The sequence below is a fragment of the Entelurus aequoreus genome, linkage group LG25 (genome assembly GCF_033978785.1).
Source record: "Entelurus aequoreus isolate RoL-2023_Sb linkage group LG25, RoL_Eaeq_v1.1, whole genome shotgun sequence".
Lineage (NCBI taxonomy): Eukaryota > Metazoa > Chordata > Actinopteri > Syngnathiformes > Syngnathidae > Entelurus > Entelurus aequoreus.
In genome coordinates, this window is record NC_084755.1 from 8,086,807 (window position 1) to 8,110,273 (window position 23,467).

General features: G+C 37.0%; 1 protein-coding gene across 1 annotated transcript in view; it reads right to left on the reverse strand.

The window, feature by feature from the left end:
• The window catches only part of fam20ca (FAM20C golgi associated secretory pathway kinase a), a 103,861-nt gene that overhangs the window by 62,715 nt on the left and 17,679 nt on the right, over positions 1–23,467 (reverse strand). Inside the window, exon 3 of the mRNA XM_062037333.1 lies at positions 17,872–17,950. Within this exon, the coding sequence (XP_061893317.1) occupies positions 17,872–17,950 (79 nt within the window). The remainder of the gene's footprint in view (positions 1–17,871; positions 17,951–23,467) is intronic.

A 23,467-nucleotide genomic window follows, 5' to 3' on the forward strand; every position in this document is an offset into this window, starting at 1 on the left:
TCTAAGAACAATATTGTAATTTTGAGGAAAAACTAATTGTGTTTGCAATCCTTACAAAAGCCCATGATCCAAGTAGAACTCACTAGTATACATTAGTACTGTTAAATTTAGACATCTGGCAACTGTGGTTCAAGAGTTCTCCTTAAAAGAAGCTTTTTTTTTGCCGTATTTTCATTTTTTAGGATACTAAGCACAATATTGTCTATTTGAGACAAAACTCAATTTTGGTGTTTGCAAACCTTACAAAAGCACATGATCCAAGTAGAACTCACTAGCATACATTAGTACTGTTAAATTTAGACATTCGGCAACGTTGGTTCAAGAGTTATGCCTGCAACACGTTTTTATAGTTTTTTCATTTTCTCAGGATTCTAAGAACAATATTGTCATTTTGAGGTACAACTCAATTTTGGTGTTTGCAATCCTTACAAAAGCACATGATCCAAGTAGAACTCACTAGCATACATTAGTACTGTTAAATTTAGACATCTGGCAACTTTGGTTCAAGAGTTCTCCTTAAAAGAAGCCTTTTTTTGCCGTATCTTCATTTTTTAGGATACTAGGCACAATATTGTCATTTTGAGACAAAACTCAATTTTGGTGTTTGCAATCCTTACAAAAGCACATGTTCCAAGTAGAACTCACTAGCATACATTAGTACTGTTAAATTTGGACATCTGGCAACGTTGGTTCAAGAGTTATGCCTGCAACACATTTGTATAGCTTTATTTTCATTTTCTCAGGATTCTAAGAAAAATATTGTCATTTTGAGGAAAAACTAATTGTGTTTGCAAACCTTACGAAAGCACATGCTCCAAGTAGAACTCACAAGCCTACATTAGTACTGTTAAATTTGGACATCTGGCAACGTTGGTGCAAGAGTTATGCCTGCAACAGGTTTTTATAGCTTTATTTTCATTTTCTCAGGATTCTAAGAACAATATTGTCATTTTGAGGAAAAACGTATTGTGTTTGCAAACCTTACGAAAGCACATGTTCCAAGTAGAACTCACTAACATACATTAGTACTGTTAAATTTAGACATCTGGCAACTTTGGTTCAAGAGTTCTCCTTAAAAGAAACCTTTTTTTTTGCCGTATCTTCATTTTTTAGGATACTAGGCACAATATTGTCATTTTGAGACAAAACTCAATTTTGGTGTTTGCAATCCTTACAAAAGCACATGATCCAAGTAGAACTCACTAGCATACATTAGTACTGTTAAATTTGGACATCTGGCAACGTTGGTTCAAGAGTTATGCCTGCAACAGGTTTTTATAGCTTTATTTTCATTTTCTCAGGATTCTAAGAACAATATTGTCATTTTGAGGAAAAACTAATTGTGTTTGCAAACCTTACGAAAGCACATGTTCCAAGTAGACCTCACTAGCATACATTAGTACTGTTAAATTTAGACATCTGGCAAGTTTAGTTCAAGAGTTCTCCTTAAAACAAGGCTTTTATTCCTTTATTCGCAATTTCTCAGGATTCTAAGAGCAATATTGGTATTTTGAGGAAAAACTAATTGTGTTTGCAAACCTTACAAAAGCACATGTTCCAAGCAGAACTCACTAGCATACATTAGTACTGTTAAATTTAGACATCTGGCCACGTTGGTTCAAGAGTTATGCCTGCAACATGTTTTTATAGCTTTATTTTCATTTTCTCAGGATTCTAAGAACAATATTGTCATTTTGAGGAAAAACTAATTGTGTTTGCAAACCTTACAAAAGCACATGTTCCAAGTAGACCTCACTAGCATACATTATTAGTGCTGTTACATTTAGACATCTGGCAAGTTTGGTTCAAGAGTTCTCCTTAAAACAAGGCTTTTATTCCTTTATTCACAATTTCTCAGGATTCTAAGAACAATATTGTCCTTTCGAGGAAAAACTCAATGTGTTTGCAATCCTTACAAAAGCACATGATCCAAGTAGAACTCACTAGCATACATTAGTACTGTTAAATTTAGACATCTGGCAACGTCGGTTCAAGAGTTATGCCTGCAACACGTTTTTATAGCTTTATTTTCATTTTCTCAGGATTCTAAGAACAATATTGTCATTTTGAGGACAAACTCATTTTTGTTGTGTTTGCAATCTTTACAAAGGCACATGATCCGAGTAGGCCTCACTAACAGACAATTAGTACTTTTAAATTTAGACATCTCACAACTGTGGTTCCTTGAACTCTGTCACCCCCGCGGAACACCCTCCTCTTGAGCGGTGATTGAGGGAGACAGCTGTGGTCAACAGCTGTCTTAGGTAGCATCCCAGTCACCACACACACTCTCCAAGTTGACTGATGGCACCGTGGAGCAGGAATTTACCGTATTTTCCAGACTATAAGCCACACTTAAAATCCTTATTTCCCCCCCTCAAAACTCGACAGTATATAACACGGTATAGAACACTTATAAAGTGTAATGTAAGGAATCATTTTGGTTGAGCATACCCGACCTCGTAGCTATTCTATTTGGTACATGGTGTAATGATAAGTGTGAGCAGTAGATGGCAGTCAAACATAAGAGATATGTGTAATATGGTGGCAATATGACTCAAGTAAACAACACCAACATTTTAAATGTTCCATTGAAACTATAGAACATTACCCACGGCGCTCAAAAGTATATCAAAATGTTTTAGTCTTTTTGTCTTTTCTAATCCATTTCCTACCACTTGTTACTCTCTGTGTCTCCTAGCCGCTAAGGCAAATATAATTGTCTAAAAATGCATTTTCCCATTGATAACGTGACATCATCGGCAAAGTGCACGCTCTCTCAGTCGATTAGTGTGTAAGGAAAACATACATATATATATATATATATATATATATATATATATATATATATATATATATATATATATATATATATATATATATATATATATATATATGCATATATATACATATATATATACATATATATATATATATATATATATGTATATATATATATATGCATATATATACATATATATATATATATATGCATATATATATATATATATATATATATATATATATATATATGCATATATATATATACATATATATATATATACATATATATATATATATATATATGCATATATATATATATACATATATATATACATATGTATATATATACATATATATATATATATATATATATATATATATATATATGTATATATATATATGTATATATATATATGCATATATATATATATATATATATATATATGTATATATATATATATGTATATATATATATATGCATATATATATATATATATATATGTATGTATATATATATACATATATGTATATATATATATGCATATATATATATATATATATATATATATGCATATATATATATGTATGTATATATATATGCATATATATATATATATATATATATATGCATATATATATATATATATAAATATATATATATATATATATATGCATATATATATATATATATATATATATATATATATATATATATATATATATATATATATATATATATATATATATATATATATATATATATATATATATATATATATATATATGCATATATATATATATATGCATATATATATATATATATATGCATATATATATATATATATATGCATATATATATATATATATATATGCATATATATATATATGCATATATATATATATATATATATATATATATATGCATATATATATATATATATATGCATATATATATATATGCATATATATATATATATATATATATATATATATATATATATATATATATATATATATATATATATATATATATATTCATATATATATATATATATATATATATATATATTCATATATATATATATATATATTCATATATATATATATATATATATATATATATATGCATATATATATATATATATAAATATATATATATATATATATATATATGCATATATATATATATATTTATATATATATATATATATATATATGCATATATATATATATATATATATATATATATATGCATATATATATATATATATATATATATATATATATATGCATATATATATATATATATATATATATATGCATATATATATGCATATATATATATATATATATATATATATATATATATATATATATATATATATATATATATATATATATATATATATATATATATATATATATATATATATATATATATATATATATATATATATATATTATTCCAATGCGGCCCCCTGAGTCAAAAAGTTTGGGGACCCCTGTTCTGTAGTCTCAATAAAACATCAACGTTTTGGTGTTGCTTGATTACCTGTGCTTGCAAGTGTCATTTATTGAACAGGCGTCGGTCAACCTGCAGTCCACATGTATATCTCTGATGTGTGACTGCCATCTACTGGTCACACTTATCATTCAATCATTTAATCAATCAATCAATCAATGTTTACTTATATAGCCCTAAATCAGGAGTGTCTCAAAGGGCTGCACAAGCCACAACGACATCCTCGGCTCAGATCCCACATCAGGGCAAGGAAAAAACTCAACCCAATCATTACACCATGTACCCAATAAAATTGCTTCGAGTTAAATACGCACGACTATATTTAATACGTATTTTAGGTGCACCGGGTTATAAGGCGCACTGTTGATATTTTAGATAATTAAATTATTTTAAGTGCGCCTTATAGTCCAAAAATTACAGTATTTCTTTATTTAATTATGCTCGGTGGGGGAAAAAATGCTATTAACAAAACAGCGCAACCAATCTTCTTTGACGTTAGAGGTTTCACTGTATTTGTCCCATTGGGACTCTTTAAAAAAAAAATGTTTGCAAATGTCATCTATAAGGAGTTAAAAAAAAAAAAAAAAAAAAAATCTTATAGGGCTTAGATATGACATAAGCTGCACCACGGTGAAGAATCCCTGAGGGGATTTGTGCATGTCTGTGCGGTGCTCGCCATGAATGCATACATTTACATTCTATTAATTTACAGCGAGTCTATATGTGTGTTTGTATGTATCACGCGTGTTCACGTGCTGCTATTATCTTCCTCTTGCTTTACATTTCCTTGGATTGCCATTTTTTTATTTTTTTCCGTCAACAAATGTGCGGCACGGTGTAACAGTAATAGCTCAATCTCCAATTTTGCTTCTGAGTGCCCACAGATGCTTGTTATTTTCTGTCATGAGTGCTTTTTCTAAAAAAAATTCCTTGTCTTTCAACGTTAGCGAGCAGAATTGAAGACGACGAGCCACCCTTTTGTACCGAGTGTCGGCTTCTAAATAGGATGATATGCATGATAATAATAAAATCACAGTTTTCTTACCGGAATAGGGAGATGTTTTTAAATAGGAGTCAGGAGGAAAAAAAAAAAAAAAGACACTTCAAGCTCAACTGGGTGGAATATTGGAAGCACCACTCCTAAAAAGACATTAGAGATACTTAGACAGCAGAGTTTTGGAGATGTATTTTACAAAACCCAAAACCAGTGAAGCAGGCACGTTGTATAAATGGTAAATAAAAACAGAATACAATGATTTGCAAATCCTTTTCAACTTATATTCAATTGAATGGACTGCAAAGACAAGATATTTAATGTTCACACTGTAATACTTTATTTTTTGCAAATAACCATTAACTTAAAATTTAATGGCAGCAAAACATTGCAAAAAATTTGGGATTTTTACCACTGTATTACATGTCCTTTCCTTTTAACAACACTCAGTAAGCGTTTGGGAACTGAGGAGACACATTTTTGAAGCTTTTCAGGTGGAATTATTTCCTATTTTTGCTCGATGTACAGCTTAAGTTGTTCAACAGTCTCCGTTGTGGTATTTTACGCTTCATATTTTCAAAGGGAGACAGGTCTGGACTACAGGCAGGCCAGTCTAGTACCCGCACTCTTTTCCCGCGCTGTTGTAACACGTGACTTGGCATTGTCTTGCTGAAATAAGCAGGGGCGTCCATGTTAACGTTGCTTGGATGGCAACATATGTTGCTCCAAAACCTTTATGTACCTTTCAGCATTAACGGTGCCTTCACAGATGTGTAAGTTACCCATGCTTTGGGCACTAATACACCCCCATACCATCACACATGCCTATAACAAGTCCGGATGGTTCTTTTCCTCTTTGACGTCCACAGTTTCCAAAAACAATTTGAAATGTGGACTCGTCAGACCACAGAACACTTTTCCACTTTGCATCAGTCCATCTTAGATGAGCTCGGACCGAGCGAAGCCGGCGGCGTTTCTGGGTGTTGTTGATAAATGGCTTTCGCTTTGCATAGTAGAGTTTTGACTTGCACTTACAGATGTAGCGACCGACTGCGGTTACCGACAGTGGTTTTCGGAAGTGTTCCTGAGCCCATGTGGTGATATCCTTTACACACTGACGTCGCTTTTTGATACAGCACCGCCTGAGGGATCGAAAGTCAAAGGCTTAGCCGCTTACGCGCAGTGATTTCTCCACATAATCTGAACCTTTTGATGATATTACGGACGGTAGATGGTGAAATCCCTAAATTCCTTGCAATAACTTAAACTCTTCGACAATTTGCTCACGCATTTGTTGACAAAGTGGTGACCCTCCACCCCATCCTTGTTTGTGAATGACTGAGCATTTCATGGAAGCTGCTTTTACACCCAATCATGGCACCCACCTGTTCCCAATTAGCCCGTTCACCTGTGGGATGTTCCAAATAAGTGTTTTGATGAGCATTCTGTCTTTTTTGCCACTTGTGCCAGCTTTTTTGAAACATGTTGCAGGCATCAAGATCCAAATGAGCTAATATTTGCAAATAATAACAAAGTTTTCCAGTATCTTGTCTTTGCAGTCTATTCAATTGAGTATAGGTTGGAAAGGATTTGCAAATCATTGTATTCTGTTTTTATTGTAGTAGACTTTAGCTGTAATGTGCCTGCTTTATATGATAAAATTAAAATAAAATGTAACGCTCGACACGTTATGGATTGTGACGCATATTTTAATTGGCGAGGGGGTAGAAAGCACATTTAAGGTCCGAATTAGAATGCATTAAAAAAAATAAAAAAAATAAAAATAAAAAAGGATTGTAAATGATAGGCAAAATACATAAAAAAACAGTGCAGATCCCCTTTATACGTCCAGAAGAGTTACAGTAAAAAGTAGTCAAGAATACAATTTCTTGTAGTCTGGCATGCATCATGGCTGCTGTGTGATGATGTAATGTGTCATCGCACCAGTGACACAAACGCATGAATATTTGAACTGGTGAGCCACAAATAGCATGAAGAAGTAGACTTGACCCTATGTTAATGTCCCTTTGGCAACATGCAATACTGGCGTGCACAAAGCAGAGTCAGGATGTTGGCAGGGAGTGTGCAGGACGGGCACCAGGGACATGTGCCAGACAGACATGGAAGGTTGGCACCAGGCATTTCTGCTGGGCTTAGAACAAGGTTCCAGATGGAAGGACTAGAGTTCCTCACGGTGCTGCTCCCAAAAAAACCTTTTCGACCACTATAATTACTTTTTGTCAATCGTATTTTTTAAATAATTTTGTGTCTACAAGATGCTTTTATCCCGCGGGCCGGGTAAAACATCAGGTGTTAGAATAATTATGTATAAATTATCACACGACTCTTATGCTTAAAGGCCGTTGCTGTAGTTATTATCAATTGTGCTGAAGTTCTACTTTTCTATCTGTGCAAAGGCACAACTTGTAATCTTGCTCATATCAGCAGTTTGTTTACAGACCCTGCCTGCTGACAGCCGAGGACGGACATCGAGTACCTCGACGCAGACAAAACAGAGACAGGGCGAAATCACGGGTGTCAGCACATTTCCATTCTGGAAAAACACAGAGGCTATTTCATCCCTACAAGCCTGTTTCGCAGGTTTCCCTGCTCTTCAGGGGATTTTATATACGCTTCTATAAAATCCCCTGAAGAGCAGGGAAACCTGCGAAACAGGTCAGGGAAAAAAAGAGGCGATTTCATCCCTACAAGCCTGTTTTTCAGGTTTCCCTGCTCTTCAGGGGATTTTATATACACTTCAATAAAATCCCCTGAAGAGCAGGGAAACCTGTGAAACATGACAGGGAAAAACACAGAGGCTATTTCATCCCTACAAGCCTGTTTTTCAGGTTTCGCTGCTCTTCAGGGGATTTTATGTACACGTCAATAAAATCCCCTGAAGAGCAGTGAAAACTGTGAAACAGGACAGGGAAAAACACAGAGGGTATGTCATCCCTACAAGCCTGTTTTTCAGGTTTCCCTGCTCTTCGGGGGATTTTATATACACACTTCAATAAAATCCCCTGAAGAGCAGGGAAACCTGCGGAACAGGTCAGGATAAAACACAGAGGCTATTTCATCCCTACAAGCCTGTTTTGCAGGTTTCCCTGCTCTTCAGGGGATTGTATGTACACTTCAATAAAATCCCCTGAAGAGCAGGGAAACCTGCGAAACAGGTCAGGGAAAAACACAGAGGCTATTTCATCCCTACAAGCCTGTTTTGCAGGTTTCCCTGCTCTTTAGGGGATTTTATATACTTCAACTAATCAATCAATTAATGTTTACTTATACTTCAATAAAATCCCCAGAAGAGCAGGGAAACCTGCGAAACAGGTCAGGAAAAAACACAGAGGCTAGTTCATCCCTACAAGCCTGTTTTGCAGGTTTCCCTGATCTTCAGGGGACTTTATATTCTTCCATAAAATCCCCTGAAGAAACAGGCTGGTAGGGATGAAGTAGCCTCTATATATATATATATATATATATATATATATATATATATATATATATATATATATATATACATATATATATATATATATATATATATATATATATATATATATATATATATATATTAGGGCTGCAACAACTAATCGATTAAATCGATTAAAATCGATTATAAAAATAGTTGCCGATTAATTTAGTCATCGATTCGTTGGATCTATGCTATGCGCATGCGCAGAGGCTTTTAAAAAAACAAACAAAAAAAAAACTATTTTTTTTATTTTTTTAAATAAATCTTTATTTATAAACTGCAACATTTACAAACAGCTGAGAAACAATAATCAAAATAAGTATGGTGCCAGTATGCTGTTTTTTCCCAATAAAATACAGGAAAGGATAGACATGTAGTTTGTCTCGTTTATCCGATTATTTATCGATTAATCGAAGTAATAATCGACAGATTAATCGATTATCAAATTAATCGTTAGTTGCAGCCCTAATATATATATATATATATATATATATATATATATATATATATATATATATATATATATATATAGATATACATATACATATAGCAACAGCTCTGTTGCTTGAATTTTACCGCTAAAAACAGTGGTATTGTTTCTCCATTCCATTCTATTCATTCAATGTGTTTATTTGCTGTAAAAGACCCACTCCTTTTACTGTAAAATTCTGGTGACTGAGCTGCAGGTTTTTGAAGTAAAATGTAAATATTTTTTTTGCAGCTTATGTAAAAAAATACATTGTTAATGTATTATATGTATATATATACACATGTATATTCATATATTACTCTTTGTTAAAAGCGGCCCTCTGAGGGCAGATGGTGGTACATGTACCACAGTTTGAGAATTAGCGTCCATAATAAAGTTGACAAATGGTGGCCGTGGCGACCACAGGGAGACAAATTCCCAACATGGGAGAAATCACTTTGTCCGCTCAAAGCAGACTCCAAACACCATATTTCTTCTAGAACCTTCACTCTGAACTACTGTACGCCACAGTACTGCACCGTCCAATAAAACTGGGGCACAGACGACAGTAAAGCAAACGTTATTTTTCATCACTTTCACTGTGATATTTTTATACCTGCCGCACTCTCTGATTTATATCTTTTACGGCGGCAGGCATTATTATATTTCGGGCTCAATAAAGAATTGATAGTGACAGGCCAGGCATGACACACAATAGTCAACAAGGGAATTGAAACTTGGATGTACTGTAGAGGATTGCTACACTGTTTCGTCTCAGAACGTTTCGTGGTTAAGACACACTCCCATAAATGCTTAATTTGATGATAACAATCCGTACAATCTGAAATAGAGGAGTCATTTTGTGCGTATTTGCGTGTCGCTACACTAGGGAAAGACAATGTCACTTTTAGTTAACTTATTCTTATACCTTATATATACACCTTCATTATGCCTCTCAATCGGCAATCAGTCAGCACTCAACACACCTGTCGCTGATGAGCTCCCTGGGTTTCTTAAGCCACAGCAAACCTGCGTTCCGGGCCAGAACGTAGTTGCCTGTTCCAGCACAGTAAGCCGAATGTCTCCAGCTCAATGCTGGAGATATTGGAGGCGGTATGGCGTAGTGGGTAGAGCGGCCGTGCCAGAAACCTGAGGGTTGCAGGTTCGCTCCCCGCCTCTTGACATCCAAATCGCTGCCGTTGTGTCCATGGGCAGGACACTTCACCCTTGCCCCCGGTGCCGCTCACACTGAATGATGAATGAATGATAGGTGGTGGTCGGAGGGGCCGTAGGCGCAAACTGGCAGCCTCGCTTCCGTCAGTCTACCCCAGGGCAGCTGTGGCTACAAATATAGCTTACCACCACCAGGTGTGAATGAATGATGGGTTCCCACTTTGAGTATCTAATAATAGAAAAGCACGATATAAAATCTAATCCTTTATTATTATTATTATGCACACAATCTCTCTCTCTGTGTTATAACCCCGCCCCCCGTGTTTATTCATTCGTCCCGTGTCCCTTGTCGTCTTCCAACAGCATTCCTCCGTTCCCCCGTCACGACCTGTGTGTCTCGTCTCCCCGTATTCCCTCTGGTTCCCTGGCTGCCTCTTTGCATCTCGACCACCCGCCTGGACACGGACTTTGACGCCTCGCCCCTGCCCTCGACCTCCGAGCTTGCCTTGCCCCTCTTGGGACTTCGCATACCACACACATTTGGGTCGGCTTCACACTCCATACTTTTGTTAATAGAAATAAATAGAGCTAAAACTACGTCCCTGCATTCTGTGTCGTCTTCTAACAAAAATAGAACAAAAATTTACCTGAAAAGGACAAAAAAGTGCCCAATAAGCGGTCCCTTGTTTGGCGCATACCGGGCTTTTTAAGCCACAGCAAACCTGCGTTCCGGGCCAGAACGTAGTTGACTGTTCCAGTACAGTAAGCCGAGTATATCCAGCTTTATGCACACACTCTCTCTCTCTGTGTTACCCCCGTGTTCATTCGTCCCGTGTCCCTTGTTATCTTCCGACAGCATTCCTCCGTTCCCCCGTCACGACCTGTGTGTCTCGTCTCCCCGTATTCCCTCTGGTTCCCTGGCTGCCTCTTTGGATCTCGACCACCCGCCTGGACACGGACTTTGACGCCTCGCCCCTTCCCCTGACCTCGCCCCTGCCCACGGACCTCCGAGCTTGCCTTGCCCCTCTTGAACTTCCGCACCTCGCTCAACACTACCGGTAACACTCAACAGCTAATCACTACACATAGTCGCACACCACACACATTTGTGTTGATTTCACACGCCATACTTTTGTTAATAGAAATAAATAGAGCTAAAACTACGTCCCTGCATTCTGTGTCGTCTTCTTCCCCTCTGTAGCATAACAAAAATAGAACAAACATTTACCATGGGCTCTGTACCGAGGATGTCGTTGTGGCTTGTGCAGCCCTTTGAGACACTTGTGATTTAGGGCTATATAAATAAACATTGATTGATTGATTGATTGACCTGAAAAGGACGAAAAAGTGCCCAATAAGCGGTCCCTTGTTTGGCGCATACCGGGCTTTTTAAGCCACAGCAAACCTGCGTTCCGGGCCAGAACGTAGTTGACTGTTCCGGTACAGTAAGCCGAGTATATCCAGCTTTAATAGAAATAAATAGAGCTCAAACCACGTCCCTGTGTCGTCTTCTTCCCCTATGTAGCATAACAAAAATACTAGAGATGCCCGATAATATCGGACTGCCGATATTATCGGCCGATAAATGCTTTAAAATGTAATATCGGAAATTATCGGTATTGGTTTCAAATAGTAAAATGTATGACTTTTTAAAACGCTGCTGTACGGAGTGGTACACGGACGTAGGGAGGAGTACAGAGCAGTTGCGTCTCCCAGTCATACTTGCCAACCCTCCCGATTTTCCTGGGAGACTCCCGAATTTCAGTGTCCCTCCCGAAAATCTCCCGGGGCCACCATTCTCCCGAATGTCTCCCAGACAACAATATTGGAGGCGTGCCTTTGCGTGCCGGCCCAGTCACATAATATCTACGGCTTTTCACACACACAAGTGAATGCAACGCATACTTGGTCAAAGCCATACAGGTCACACTGAGGGTGGACGTATAAACAACTCTAACACTGTTACAAATATGCGCCACACTGTGAACCCACACCAAACAAGAATGACAAACACATTTCGGGAGAACACCCGCACCGTAACACAACATAAACACAACAGAACAAATACCCAGAACCCCTTGCGGCACTAACTCTTCCGGGACGCTACAATGTACACCCCAAGCCCTGCCCACCTCAACCTCCTCATGCTCTCTCAGGGAGAGCATGTCCCAAATTCCAAGCTGCTGTTTTGAGGCATGTTTAAAAAAATAATGCACTTTGTGACTTTGTGGCATTTTTTTCCATAACTTGAGTTGATTTATTTTGGAAAACCTTGTTACATTGTTTAATGCATCCAGCGGGGCATCACAACAAAAGTAGGCATAATAATGTGTTAATTCCACGACTGTATATATCGGTATCGCTTGACATCGGAATCGGTAATTAAGAGTTGGACAATATCGGAATATCGGCAAAAAAGCCTTTATCGGACATCTCTAAAAAATACAACAAACGTTTACCTCAGGGCCGGCCCGTGGCATAGGCCGTATAGGCAAATGCTAAGGGCGCCGTCTGACAGGGGGCGCCAAGCCAGTGCCACAAATGTTGGAGAAAAAAAAAAAAAAAAAGTTGGTACTATTATTTCTAAATACAAAAAATAATCCCACGTTAATTAAAATGCAAAGTAAAGCCTATTTAATAAAAATATTATTTGTTACAACATTACGACCCCCCCCCCCCCCCGCACGGTGCGCCCCCTCCCTTCCCGTATCATGACTCTTACCACATCAAAAAATCAACACAAGATGTCAAAACGGCCAAAACTGTCAGGTGCCCAGGGAAGAAAAAATAGAAAAGAAGAGGAGGAGAAACGAGAAAAAGACAGAGGTAGCAGGTAGGTAACGTTAGCCTACATGAAATTATTTGTCTGTTACAGAATGTGATAGTAACCTGGCTTTTTAGCATTAAGCTAATGTTACATGATTCGGCAATTGCTAATCAATAAATAGCTAGTTCTGTTTTAACGTTGGGTTAATATTGTGGAGGGGGCTAAATTGATATGGAAAATAATAATGTAACGTTAGGTAATTACAGTACTCCCACCTTACATTCCTCAGGGACATTTGTATTAGATCTTTTAAGCAGGTGTTTTTTGTTTACATTGTTATTGCCTTCTGGTTAGCTAATATTTGCCCTGCAGATAATAGTCACTTTTCCACCCCTTTATATATTAGGTATAGTTGTAAGCCTAGTTGTTAAAGTGCACATCATTAATGTTAATTAAGCAATATCACATGAGAGGGAATGCTGTTTTTTTTTAATTTGAGCACTGCTGTGATTCGGTTAAAGATAATCATAACATAACATTCTCATATAATATGTTAATTTGCTTTCTTTAAGTAAAAAAAAAAGGTCAAAGACAAAGCTATTCGGTTTCTGCCGATGTGGGGGGGGGGGGGGCGCCACCTAAAATCTTGCCTAGGGCGCCAGATTGGTTAGGGCCAGGCCTGGTTTACCTGAAAAGGACGAAAAAGTGCCCAATAAGCGGTCCCTTGTTCGGCGCATACCGGGCTTTTTAAGCCACAGCAAACCTGCGTTCCGGGCCAGAACGTAGTTGACTGTTCCGGTACAGTAAGCCGAGTATATCCAGCTTTAATAGAAATAAATAGAGCTCAAACCACGTCCCTGTGTCGTCTTCTTCCCCTATGTAGCATAACAAAAATACTAGAGATGCCCGATAATATCGGACTGCCGATATTATCGGCCGATAAATGCTTTAAAATGTAATATCGGAAATTATCGGTATTGGTTTCAAATAGTAAAATGTATGACTTTTTAAAACGCTGCTGTACGGAGTGGTACACGGACGTAGGGAGGAGTACAGAGCAGTTGCGTCTCCCAGTCATACTTGCCAACCCTCCCGATTTTCCTGGGAGACTCCCGAATTTCAGTGTCCCTCCCGAAAATCTCCCGGGGCCACCATTCTCCCGAATGTCTCCCAGACAACAATATTGGAGGCGTGCCTTTGCGTGCCGGCCCAGTCACATAATATCTACGGCTTTTCACACACACAAGTGAATGCAACGCATACTTGGTCAAAGCCATACAGGTCACACTGAGGGTGGCCGTATAAACAACTCTAACACTGTTACAAATATGCGCCACACTGTGAACCCACACCAAACAAGAATGACAAACACATTTCGGGAGAACACCCGCACCGTAACACAACATAAACACAACAGAACAAATACCCAGAACCCCTTGCGGCACTAACTCTTCCGGGACGCTACAATGTACACCCCAAGCCCTGCCCACCTCAACCTCCTCATGCTCTCTCAGGGAGAGCATGTCCCAAATTCCAAGCTGCTGTTTTGAGGCATGTTTAAAAAAATAATGCACTTTGTGACTTTGTGGCATTTTTTTCCATAACTTGAGTTGATTTATTTTGGAAAACCTTGTTACATTGTTTAATGCATCCAGCGGGGCATCACAACAAAAGTAGGCATAATAATGTGTTAATTCCACGACTGTATATATCGGTATCGCTTGACATCGGAATCGGTAATTAAGAGTTGGACAATATCGGAATATCGGCAAAAAAGCCTTTATCGGACATCTCTAAAAAATACAACAAACGTTTACCTCAGGGCCGGCCCGTGGCATAGGCCGTATAGGCAAATGCTAAGGGCGCCGTCTGACAGGGGGCGCCAAGCCAGTGCCACAAATGTTGGAGAAAAAAAAAAAAAAAAAGTTGGTACTATTATTTCTAAATACAAAAAATAATCCCACGTTAATTAAAATGCAAAGTAAAGCCTATTTAATAAAAATATTATTTGTTACAACATTACGACCCCCCCCCCCCCCCCGCACGGTGCGCCCCCTCCCTTCCCGTATCATGACTCTTACCACATCAAAAAATCAACACAAGATGTCAAAACGGCCAAAACTGTCAGGTGCCCAGGGAAGAAAAAATAGAAAAGAAGAGGAGGAGAAACGAGAAAAAGACAGAGGTAGCAGGTAGGTAACGTTAGCCTACATGAAATTATTTGTCTGTTACAGAATGTGATAGTAACCTGGCTTTTTAGCATTAAGCTAATGTTACATGATTCGGCAATTGCTAATCAATAAATAGCTAGTTCTGTTTTAACGTTGGGTTAATATTGTGGAGGGGGCTAAATTGATATGGAAAATAATAATGTAACGTTAGGTAATTACAGTACTCCCACCTTACATTCCTCAGGGACATTTGTATTAGATCTTTTAAGCAGGTGTTTTTTGTTTACATTGTTATTGCCTTCTGGTTAGCTAATATTTGCCCTGCAGATAATAGTCACTTTTCCACCCCTTTATATATTAGGTATAGTTGTAAGCCTAGTTGTTAAAGTGCACATCATTAATGTTAATTAAGCAATATCACATGAGAGGGAATGCTGTTTTTTTTTAATTTGAGCACTGCTGTGATTCGGTTAAAGATAATCATAACATAACATTCTCATATAATATGTTAATTTGCTTTCTTTAAGTAAAAAAAAAAGGTCAAAGACAAAGCTATTCGGTTTCTGCCGATGTGGGGGGGGGGGGGGGGCGCCACCTAAAATCTTGCCTAGGGCGCCAGATTGGTTAGGGCCAGGCCTGGTTTACCTGAAAAGGACGAAAAAGTGCCCAATAAGCGGTCCCTTGTTCGGCGCATACCGGGCTCCTTTGAACTGAACCAAACTTGTCTAATGGACCAGACTCAGCGCTACCTCGTCATCACTCAGTCATACAGTAGCTGTTTGAGAAAACAATATTTGTCTCCTCCAGCGAGGCTCTCATGTAGAAAAACAATTCTGCGTTACGCAGCCATCAAAGCCAGCTTCTGAGCAATTACTTTTGATCACAGCCCAGTTGGCCCGGACGCTGTTTACCCGCGTTGGCGGGGGAATTCAACGGGACAGCAAAAAAGAGAGACGGAGAACGGATATATATATATATATATATTATTTGTTTTCCCCTTTTCATGTGGAACACGCCTTCGCCGGCGCATGCGACGTCTCCCCAAAGACAAGCGAGCCACAATGGCCCAGTGCTCGTGGTAATTAACGCACGAGTCTGTCGACGTTAATTAAAAAGCAGACAGACATCACAAGAAGATCACACAGAATAGAGTTGTGCATTCCAACGCCTCAGAACATGCTAATAAATCTCCCCGCCTCACTCAACCATGGAAATGCCCCCCCCCCCTCTACCTCAAAGAACGACTCACCCCCAAATCCTCCACACCAGTGGTCCCCAAAATTAAAAAAAAAAATAAATAAATAAATAAATTATTAAATCAACATAAAAAACACAATATATACATTATATAAATCAATACAGTCTGCAGGGATACAGTCCGTAAGCACACATGATTGTATTTCTTTATGAAAAAAACAAACAAAAAAAAACTTTTTTTTTTTTTTTTTTACTACCCCCCCCCCCCCTCCCCCGGTATATACATTTTCAAGCATTGACCGGTCCGCAAGTACAAAAAGGTTGGAGACCACTGCTCCACACGACACCTCAGCTCCGGACAGGCTAACCTCCTCCAACCTCCGAGGACAAAGCTACGAACAATGGCCGCTCCCAGTCTGTGGAACGCTCTCCCTGACCACCTGAGGGCACCACAGACTGTGGATGCTTTTAAAAAAGGCCTAAAAACTAGGGATGTCCGATAAATTTATCGGCCGATAAATGCGTTAAAATGTAATATCGGAAATTATCGGTAACGTTTTTTTTATTATCTGTATCGTTTTTTTTTTCATTAAATCAACATAAAAAACACAAGATACACTTACAATTAGTGCACCAACCCAAAAAACCTCCCTCCCCCCATTTCTTTCTGTTATCAATATTCTGGTTCCTACATTATATATCAATATATATCAATACAGTCTGCAAGGGATACAGTCCGTAAGCACACATGATTGTGCGTGCTGCTGCTCCACTAATAGTACTAACCTTTAACAGTTAATTTTACTCATTTTCATTAATTACTAGTTTCTATGTAACTGTTTTTATATTGTTTTACTTTCTTTTTTTATTCAAGAAAATGTTTTTAATTTAGTTATCTTATTTTATTATTATTTTTAAAAAGTACCTTATCTTCACCATACATGGTTGTCCAAATTAGGCATAATAATGTGTTAATTCCACAACTGCATATATTGGTTGATATCGGTATCGGTATCGGTAATTAAAGAGTTGGACAATATCGGAATATCGGATATCGGCAAAAAGCCATTATCGGACATCCCTACTAAAAACCCTTCTTTTTAGATACATGCATACTAGTTTTAGCTATATGGCTGTTCTAGTTTTTATGTATTTATTTATTTTTATTACCTTTTTATCTTTTTGTAATACACTGTAGCACTTTGAGGTTGTTTACTCAATGTAAAGTGCTTTTTACAAATAAAATCTATTATTATTATTATTATTATTATTATTAACCCGACGTTCGGTGCACCCTATGAGAGACGTGGACTTACTTCATGGGTTTGAACAGAGCTTGGGCGTAGTTCTGGAACGTCATGATCAACTTGAGCTGGGTGCCTCCTGATTTCATAGCTGCCAAAAGACAAAAAAACAAAAAAACAGTGTACAAATGTGAAAAAACACACAGCTGTTTTGCTACTTGTCAAATTGGAAAATAAAAAAATAGAGACAATTTTGCATGAAGGCAATCACAACGCAATCACATCCGTTGACCACAATCAACAAAGTCTGATTGCGAGAAGATCTGCACGAGTGGAAATAATCTACAAAACAAAAAAATAATAATTAGTGGATTGAGTGCACTTGCAATGGAATCCATTGAAGGGGGAAAACGACTAATAATTCCATATGAGCAATGTTTTACACAACATAATAAACTCTAAAGTAGGGCTGGGCGATATGGACGAAAAAGTACAAACCCCGTTTCCATAAGAGTTGGGAAATTGTGTTAGATGTAAACAGGGCCGGCCCGTGGCATAGGCCGTATAGGCAAATGCTAAGGACGCCGTCCACCAGGGGGCGCCACGCCAGTGCCACAAATGTTGGAGAAAAAAAAAAAAAAGTTGGTACTATTATTTCTACGGAGCCCCTAAAGGGACATGGGAATTTTTTTTTTTTTAGACATGTATCTCGTGGCCACGAGAAAGTATCTCGTGGCCACGAGAAACTTTCTCGTGGCCACGAGAAACTTTTTATTAAAAAAAAAAAAAAAAAAAAAAATTAATATTTTTTTTTTTTTTTTTTTTTTTTTTTATAAAAAGTTTCTCGTGGCCACGAGAAACTTTCTCGTGGCCACGAGAAAGTATCTCGTGGCCACGAGAAAGTATCTCGTGGCCACGAGAAACTTTCTCGTGGCCACGAGAAACTTTCTCGTGGCCACGAGAAAGCATTGGATGCGTGCTGATGGTTTAGTGTGTGTTAAAATGGCAGTTTAGGAGTTAATATGGCTGTATTTCCAGATAGGACTTTCCCCATGTGTGTTGTGGCAAAATGTGAATGCTTGATTAGTAGGTGTGAGACAAACACTTTATCTTCCTGGTTATTGTAACGCTACGTGTTTGACATTATTGAAGACTTTATCATGCCCGGGAAAGGACAGTTTTCCTCTTCTGTGGCTGTGGGGGGTGGGCGTGGCTTGCGGACCTGCAGCGAAGCGGAGTGTGTCAGTTAGTCCCATGGTGATGTGATCAAACTTCTTTCTTGCTTGGAAGATACACACACAATTGTAACTGTTATTTCTTCCTGCAAATAATAAATATGTACAACGTGTTTGGATGTATTCATTTATGTAAAATTGTCATTAAATGTAATATTGCCTGACAAAAAGTGATACGACGTACGTAATATTTTGATATTTACACATCGCATATTTACACACGCACATCTGACTAGAATACCCTTATGTGCATTACATATATCAACATCAACTACCTACTCTACTGTTTACTTGTTGAAATACCCTTTTTAGAACAAATATCTACCCACATAATTTATATGTGTATATATAATATATATATATGTGTATGTATGTATATGCATATATATATATATATATATATATATATATATATATATATATATATATATATATATATATATATATATATATATATATATATATATATATATATATATATGTATGTGTATCTATATATCTATATATATATATATATATATATATATATATATATATATATATATATATATATATATATATATATATATACATATTATGTATAAGCATGTATATATATACTCTACCGTTCAAAAGTTTGGGGTCACATTGAAATGTCCTTATTTTTGAAGGAAAAGCACTGTACTTTTCAATGAAGATAACTTTCAACTAGTCTTAACTTTAAAGAAATACACTCTATACATTGCTAATGTGGTAAATGACTATTCTAGCTGCAAATGTCTGGTTTTTGGTGCAATATCTACATAGGTGTATAGAGGCCCATTTCCAGCAACTATCACTCCAGTGTTCTAATGGTACAATGTGTTTGCTCATTGGCTCAGAAGGCTAATTGATGATTAGAAAACCCTTGTGCAATCATGTTCACACATCTGAAAACACTTTAGCTCGTTACAGAAGCTACAAAACTGGCCTTCCTTTGAGCAGATTGAGTTTCTGGAGCATCACATTTGTGGGGTCAATTAAACGCTCAAAATGGCCAGAAAAAGAGAACTTTCATCTGAAACTCGACAGTCTATTCTTGTTCTTAGAAATGAAGGCTATTCCACAAAATTGTTTGGGTGACCCCAAACTTTTGAACGGTAGTGTATATATATATATTATATTACTGTAACTTGTTCTTAAAAATAGTAGTTATTTTGTTTGTCAAATTTAGTGTTTGTGTGTATATATGTATACTGTATATATTTATGTGTGTTTCTTCCTATACAGTATACATGTATATGTGTGTGTGTGCGTGTATATACTGTATATATATATATATATATATATATATATATATATATATATATGCATATACATACATACACATATATATATATTATATATACACATATAAATTATGTGGGTAGATATTTGTTCTAAAAAGGGTATTTCAACAAGTAAACAGTAGAGTAGGTAGTTGATGTTGATATATGTAATGCACATAAGGGTATTCTAGTCAGATGTGCGTGTGTAAATATGCGATGTGTAAATATCAAAATATTACGTACGTCGTATCACTTTTTGTCAGGCAATATTACATTTAATGACAATTTTACATAAATGAATACATCCAAACACGTTGTACATATTTATTATTTGCAGGAAGAAATAACAGTTACAATTGTGTGTGTATCTTCCAAGCAAGAAAGAAGTTTGATCACATCAACATCGGACTAACTGACACACTCCGCTTCGCTGCAGGTCCGCAAGCCACGCCCAGCCCCCACAGCCACAGAAGAGGAAAACTGTCCTTTCCCGGGCATGATAAAGTCTTCAATAATGTCAAACATGTAGCGTTACAATAACCAGGAAGATAAAGTGTTTGTCTCACACCTACTAATCAAGCATTCACATTTTGCCACAACACACATGGGGAAAGTCCTATCTGGAAATACAGCCATATTAACTCCTAAACTGCCATTTTAACACACACTAAACCATCAGCACGCATCCAATGCTTTCTCGTGGCCACGAGAAAGTTTCTCGTGGCCACGAGAAAGTTTCTCGTGGCCACGAGATACTTTCTCGTGGCCACGAGATACTTTCTCGTGGCCACGAGAAAGTTTCTCGTGGCCACGAGAAGCTTTTTATAAAAAAAAAAAAAAAAAAAAAAAAAAATATTAATTTATTTTTTTTTTTTTTTTTTTTTATAAAAAGTTTCTCGTGGCCACGAGAAAGTTTCTCGTGGCCACGAGATACTTTCTCGTGGCCACGAGATACTTTCTCGTGGCCACGAGATACATGTCTAAAAAAAAAAAAATTCCCATGTCCCTTTAGGGGCTCCGTAATTTCTAAATAAAAAAATAATCCCACGTTAAATAAAATGCAAAGTAAAGCCTATTTAATAGAAATATTATTTGTTAAAACATTACGCCCCCCCCCACCCCCCGCACGGTGGGCCCCCTCCCTTCCCGTATCATGACTCTTTTTGGACGTCACATCAAAAAATCAACACAAGATGTCAAAACGGCCAAAACTGTCAGGTGCCCAGGGAAGAAAAAAGAGAAAAGAAGAGGAGAAACGAGAAAAAGACAGAGGTAGCAGGGAGGTAACGTTAGCCTACATGAAATTATTTGTCTGTTACAGAATGTGATAGTAACCTGGCTTTTTAGCATTAAGCTAATGTTACATGATTCGGCAATTGCTAATCAATAAATAGCTAGTTCTGTTTTAACGTCGGGTTAATATTGTGGAGGGGGCTAAATTGTTATGGAAAATAATAATGTAACGTTAGGTAATTACAGTACTCCCACCTTACATTCCTCAGGGACATTTGTATTAGATCTTTTAAGCAGGTGTTTTTTGTTTACATTGTTATTGCCTTCTGGTTAGCTAATGTTTGCCCTGCAGGTAATAGTCACTTTTCCACCCCTTTATATATTAGGTATAGTTGTAAGCTTAGTTGTTAAAGTGCACATCATTAATGTTAATTAAGCAATATCACATGAGAGGGAATGCTGTTTTTTTAATTTGAGCACTGCTGTGATTCGGTTAAAGATAATCATAGCATAACATTCTCATATAATATGTTAATTTGCTTTCTTTAAGTAAAAAAAAAGGTCAAAGACAAAGCTATTCGGTTTCTTGTGAGTATATACACTTCACTGCCGATGTGGGGGGGCGCCACCTAAAATCTTGCCTAGGGCGCCAGGTTGGTTAGGGCCAGGCCTGGATGTAAATATAAACGGAATACAATGATTTGCAAATCCTTTTCAACCCATATTTAATTGAATGCACTACAAAGACAACATATTTGATGTTCAAACTCATAAACTTTAACATTAACTTAGAATTTCATGGCTGCAACACGTGCCAAAGTAGTTGGGAAAGGGCATGTTCACCACTGTGTTACATGGCCTTTCCTTTTAACAACACTCAGTAAAGGTTTGGGAACTGAGGAGACACATTTTTGAAGTTTTTCAGGTGGAATTCTTTCCCATTCTTGCTTGATGTACAGCTTAAGTTGTTCAACAGTCCGAGGGTCTCCCTTGTGGTGTTTTAGGCTTCATAATGCGCCACACATTTTCAATGGGAGACAGGTCTGGACTGCATGCAGGCCAGTCTAGTACCCGCACTCTTTTACTATGGCTTGGCATTGTCTCGCTGAAATAAGCAGGGGCGTCCATGATAACAACATATGTTGCTCCAAAACCTGTATGTACCTTTCAGCATTAATGGTGCCTTCACAGATGTGTAAGTTACCCATGTCTTGGGCACTAATACACCCCCACACCATCACACATGCTGGCTTTTCAACTTTGCGCCTAGAACAATTAGGGCTGCAACTAACGATTCATTTGATAATCGATTAATCTGTCGATTATTACTTCAATTAATCGATTAATAATCGGATAAAAGAGACAAACTACATTTCTATCCTTTCCAGTATTTTATTGAAAAAAAACAGCATACTGGCACCATACTTATGTTGATTATTGTTTCTCAGCTGTTTGTACATGTTGCAGTTTATAAATAAAGGTTCATAAAAAAAAAGAAAAAAAAAGAAACAATGTATTAAAAAAATAAAATAAAATAAAATTGCCTCTGCGCATACGCATAGCATAGATCCAACGAATCGATTACTAAATTAATCGCCAACTATTTTTATAATTCGATTTTAATCGATTAGTTGTTGGAGCCCTAATAACAATCCGTATGGTTCTTTTCCTCATTGGTCCGGAGGACACGACGTCCAGTTTCCGAAAAGACCACAGAACAATTTTCCACTTTGTATCAGTCCATCTTAGATGAGCTCGGGCCCAGCGAAGCCGACGGCGCTTCTGGGTGTTGTTGATAAACGGTTTTCGCCTTGCATAGGAGAATTTTAACTTGCACTTACAGATGTAGCGACCGACTGTAGTTATTGACAGTGGGTTTCTGAAGTGTTCCTGAGCCCATGTGGTGATATCCTT